Raw genomic sequence first — 5,426 nt, forward strand, 5'->3', positions numbered from 1 at the left:
GTAGAACTAGCTTAAGATACTATAATTTGTAGAGCCATCACTGCATGTGCATCAAAGTTAGAGCTCAAAATGTGGATTCGGCAGTTAGAAGAAGAAATGAATGTCAAACTTCCATTTAAATCCAATTATATAAAATTTAAAAAACTCTGTTTAAACTACAATGAAATATCAGTTGATTCAAAGCAGGAAATCATCAAAACATACATTTTTATCACCGGGGATCAAATGACCCTGAATACTTTTTCCTCTAAATTCTCATGTTCCTGAACCGATTTTTACAAAAGTTATCGTTTTGCAATGCTTGTAACTTTATTTAGCTTAATTTTAAAGATATTCAAAGTCGACGAATTTTTTTTTTGAAAACATGCCTCGTTAGCTGTGAGTCAGTCATAAGTGCTCGAAAAAAATTGTTTACCCGAGAAAGCTAAAGTTAAAAGCTATAGGTTGCACATATAAATATTTTTTAAATTTCTTATGATCATGGCCACAACAAATAAAACTAAGTGATTTAGTTAAAGTCGATATAATTCAACAACATACAAATAAAAAAACCATGCTTGTCCAACACCTCGCAAACAGAACAGAGCAGAGAACGAATTACACTTTTATCATTTCGGTTTCCGAGTGCACTGCTCAGCCGATCAACGTTCACTTATCTTTTTGCCGAGTGCGCCCGATTGCGGTTGCTCTGACGGTCGGGTGGACGTCGCTCGCTCTAAAGAAAAGAGAAGGAGCTGGCAAGAAAATTGTGCTCTAGCGACGCTGCTGTGCCGCTCAGTGTATCAAGCCAGAAAGATTTCAATGCAGGAATGTTTTCTTCAAAAAAGCCGTTATGCAGTGCGGAACAGTGCATCAGTTGAAGAGGTCCAATGTAGGTTTATGTATGAACTATTTTTGTACGTAGCCGGGCCGGGCACTTCCTGGCAAATTATTTGAAAAACATGGTGAAAACCGGGCAAATAATCTGAAATTCTCCATTCCATAAACCGAGCAATATCCGGCCAAATCTGAGGAAATTCCAGACATTCATCTAGTAAAGAAAAACGACTTACATTTTTTTTTGTCGCAACACATCAGCAGTGTCAAATTTATGTTTAAAGCATACGAAGTAAAGTTTTGGTTTGATGTTTGATGAAAAAAACTTTCACAAATCCAATTTTTGACAAATAATTTTAAACTGAATTCGATTTTCTTGTTTCATTTTCCAAATAATGTGGATGAAACTGGGCAAAATCCAAGTAGTTTTTTCACAATATCCGGGCATCCGCAAATTGCTGTTTACTTAGGTTTATGTGCTCTTGATATCGTACGTGGGAAGCATTAATTTACAAAAGCAGCAATTCGAAAAGTAACATTTACTCAAATTATCCAAAAATCTTTGCCTTTTAAACAAACCGTGAACATTACGCAAGAATCTGGGACAAATTTAAGTAATAAAACTTCAAAACTTTCACAAATAGTAAAATTTAGGATTTATCTTCCTTAACCGCTACGCTTTTGATATTTTTCGACCGAAGAAAGCTATCGTAGCTAATCATTTGTCCTGGTGCAGAACATCAATCTAGAGGAACTCGCTTAGGAATGAAAAGATAGGTGTTTTGGACAAAGTTGTTAATTTGCATATTTTGATATAAAATTTAAAGGCGAGATATTTAAAAATAGCGCGATAATAACAATAACTTTTTGTAGTGCATTTTTCAAGTATTTTTTTTTTATTCAACCGTATCTTCTTGGGTTAAGATTGTAGAACTTTGATATGTTAAGCAAAGTTGTGTATTTTGTTGAGATAAATAACTTTGTAGAAGAAACTTAAGCTCTAATATGCTAAACAAGAAAGTTATGATTTATATCTCGCTATTGGTGGACTTCTAAACTTTATATTTCATATAAAAATATGCGCTTTATTATACAGAACAATGTTGTCGAAAACACCAGCATTCTATCTTAACTACCTTTGGCGTTATTAATTTAGTTCCGTTAGATTTATGTTCTGCATTGTAAATTCTGACGCACTTCCAAACATCGATCCAGACGCAACCGATGAAGACAAACCGAGTTTTCTGTAAAGCTTCTCTATCGCCCGAGTGCGAACGAATTTATCTGCACCGGGACGCACTTCATCAGTTTGCTTGCTTCTCTTGCCCACACTCGGGTGGACGCTTGGTCGCTCTGGAGGTAACGGAGCATTTTTTTAAAGATTCTCCGTTTGGGAGAGCACAGCGAAAAAAATACACGCTCTTACTCTGAACGGGCAAATCTGAGGAGCGATGCCAAGCATGAAAAAAACTAAGTGATTTAAGAACCTTATTTTTTAAAGAATCAATCGCCAAAGCTGTTCCAGTCTCATTGTTTTTTTTTTAAGAGATTTGGAAAGTTAACGTAATTTGTGATACTTTCGGATCTTCAGATTAATAAAACATGAAACACAGAAGTTTTGGCGATTATTCAAACGTAGCTGTTTTCGCACTTTTTATGAATCTACATTTTCTTAGACTATTCTTACTTCTAAATTCGGCTTCGTACTGGATAGTAAGTATGTTAACGCAAGATTTGGGAAATTCATCTATATGCAAAAGATGTTTCGTGTCAATTCATTTTTCAAAAATTTTCTATTGTGAATAGAACAGATTTGGAGTTTGATTCATTAAAAGAACGGTTACTTTTTTACATTTTTTTTGTAGCCACGATCTCAAGAAATTTTAAAAAAATATTTCCATGAATGCAGCATGTAGCCTTTAGTTTCAACTTTCTCAGGCACTAAGTGAATTTTTTCCGAGCACTTAATTACTGACTTATGTACAACCTGTTTCCCGAAGAATGTTTGAAAAAAATCCTCGATTCTGAATAATTTTAAAACAAACAATTTTAGCAAACTATTTTCTGAGAATCATATTTGTGTCACGAGTTACCAGTTTTCCAAAACTTTAAACGCTTTAAAAATCGGTTAAGAAACAAGTGAGTTTTAGTAAAAAGAGTGTTAGGGGTCCTTTGACCCCCGGCGGTATAAATAGGCAAATCGTATTTCGAAATCTACAAACTTAAAAAAAACTATCATAACGAAAAAATACGTTCATTTTACAAACAAAAATAGTCATTTAGGAAAATTTGTGAGAAATTTGTCCTTTGAAGTTCAAAATTTGTCCTTTGACCCCCTGCGGAATGTTTAGTGTTAACCTAATAAAATTGTCGAAAAAATACATAGGATAATTGGAAAAACTGTGGCTCACTTGACGAGTAAACATATAAGGTCTTCTTCAGGTTTTTCATATGAATAGAATGGCCTTACTGGCCTAGTCAAAAATTCAGCCAGAATATTTGATAGAGCTTTAGAATTATTCGCCATGCAAAAATTGTACTCGATAACTGTTTTTTTTTTGTTACAGTTGATCATTTTCAACACAATATTTGGATTATTTATGAGAATCAATAAGGGTTGGAAACAAATTTATGGTGCGTCATAATTCCTATGTCACAGAACAATCCCACAGTAAAACTCCTAGATTTATCAAAAGATCAGTCAATAGAAAGCCATTACTATCTTCGGTTCAGCAGCTTTTTAATGAGCTCCAAAGACTTCGGGAGGACCAGATCCCATATAAAGTCCCCCAAACCAAACCATCATCAGCTCAGTCCTTTGGTGATCGTTGATTAGGAACTTTTGGCAAAACCCTCCGTAAGTTAGACCCCAGTTTTGTCTCATCGCTTCGCAACCTCATTAGCACCCCAATCTAATGAGACCCAGCAGTAGAATGGCAACATTTTTACTGATTTCCTGCTTGATTTCGGCGTTGGTGGGTTCGTAGTTTTTTTTATACTTTTGAGATATTCAAATTTGAGGCTCGGAAGTAATCTTCCTGAAAATTAATAAACTCTGACGATTTTTTTTTTCCAGCATCCGGCAGCACGTTGGACGTTCTGACCTTCCCGAATGGCAGCACTATTGTGGCCGAAAATCAACGCAATGTTCATCTCCTGTGTCAACTGCCCGAAGATCAACCGATTGACTTTTGCGTGTAAGATAAATCATTCTTTGGTGGTTGGGGTGGGGGGTTTCGAAAAATTTATGATAGTCGTAAAGATTTATTTGGGAAGCATGGCGAAAAATGGTCTTTATGGTTTGCTAATTGTTTATTTTCGTTTTCATTCCAGTGTGAACGTTCCGGGGGTAAAAGCTCGATTTGCAAGTAGCGAGCGTCTGCCGATTCCCGTGGAGGGAATTACCTTCTATGGAGATGGCTGGAGCAAGGGATCCTGTGGAGTGACATTGGCCAAGATCAAGTCGGAGAACGATGGAACATTCGAGTGTTCGGTGTCTGTGCAGGGAAAACTCTATAAGGGGACGATCGATATCGCTGTTAGAGATCAGGGTGAGTTTGTGAATCCGAATTACTTACTCCTAATGACTTTAATTTTAATGTTCCTTATTATTTTCTCAGTTCCTCCGGTTGCTCCAGTGATTGAAGTCATTAATGCAGGTAACGAAGCTGCTGGTGAACCATTCACAGCTAGATGTGTCTCACGAGGTGGCTGGCCTGGTGCTACACTTTCCTGGTATCTGGATGAAACACCGGTTTCGGAAGAAATTGGTGCCGTATTTTCCGCAAGTTACAACTACAAAACAACCGTTCAACAATTCTTCCGAAAGACGGTTTCAACGGCGGATGATTCCAAACAGCTCAAATGTCGCGCAGAGCACTCTGCTTACCCGAACGGATACATGGAAGTGACTTTGCCAATCGGAATGCGTCAAGCTCCTTCTCAGGAAATCGCAGCTGTTGCCGGAAGTGCTAAATTGGGCGATACGGAATCCGAATTCAAAATGGGATCCGATTTAACGATCGATTGTATCGATGGAGAAGGCAGATCGGCGGCCAATTTCCTCTGGTTCTTGGACAACCAACCTATCTATGAGGGACTTCTGAAAAGTTCAGTAGGTATTTCGACTGAGCAAGCACTTCAAAAGCAACTGAGCGCCAACGATAAGGCCAGTACGCTTACTTGCAAAGCACGTCATCCAACTGGAGTAGCTGACACTTGGCTCAAGATTGCAACTTTGGAATAAAGATTATGGATTACAAGAAAGTAAAAATACGATAAATTCAATAAAATACGATGCATGGTTAATTTTTATTTCATTCCACAATTCCAATAATCTAATAATTATCCTTGTAAACAAATCCAAAAAGTCAACACAAATCCATAATTTTCGTTCGTCACAATACATTTGAGGCATTTGAGGCCAAAGGGGTAAAGTAAAGGTTGCCACAACTTTTTCAGCACGTACCCGGGCCTGAAAAATCCGGGCAATTTTCTATAAAAACTTGGCAAGATCCGGGCAATTGATTTTAAAATAGACGACCAAAAATCCGAGCAAATTTTGTCAAAACTCAAAAATTACTAATAAAAATCAAGATAAAAAATTAGAA

General features: G+C 36.9%; 1 protein-coding gene across 1 annotated transcript; it reads left to right on the forward strand.

Annotated features, from left to right (window-relative positions):
- The first annotated feature begins 3,656 nt into the window (after nucleotides 1-3,656).
- Nucleotides 3,657-5,062, forward strand: LOC129743459 (fasciclin-3-like). Its single transcript, XM_055735496.1, has 4 exons — nucleotides 3,657-3,795; nucleotides 3,893-4,013; nucleotides 4,150-4,367; nucleotides 4,437-5,062. The coding sequence occupies exons 1-4, from the start codon at nucleotides 3,732-3,734 to the stop codon at nucleotides 5,060-5,062; spliced, it is 1,029 nt and encodes a 342-aa protein (XP_055591471.1). The 5' UTR covers nucleotides 3,657-3,731.
- The last annotated feature ends 364 nt before the right edge of the window (nucleotides 5,063-5,426 follow it).

Source organism: Uranotaenia lowii, chromosome 2 (assembly GCF_029784155.1).
Source record: "Uranotaenia lowii strain MFRU-FL chromosome 2, ASM2978415v1, whole genome shotgun sequence".
Lineage (NCBI taxonomy): Eukaryota > Metazoa > Arthropoda > Insecta > Diptera > Culicidae > Uranotaenia > Uranotaenia lowii.

Bases quoted from the DNA above. Each gene is read 5' to 3' on its own strand.
- LOC129743459 (XM_055735496.1), top strand. From the start codon at position 3,732: ATGAGACCCAGCAGTAGAATGGCAACATTTTTACTGATTTCCTGCTTG. The intron at 3,796-3,892 runs GTTCGTAGTTTT...TTTTTTTTCCAG, and splicing joins CTTGATTTCGGCGTTGGTGG to CATCCGGCAGCACGTTGGAC. The intron at 4,368-4,436 runs GTGAGTTTGTGA...TTATTTTCTCAG, and splicing joins TATCGCTGTTAGAGATCAGG to TTCCTCCGGTTGCTCCAGTG.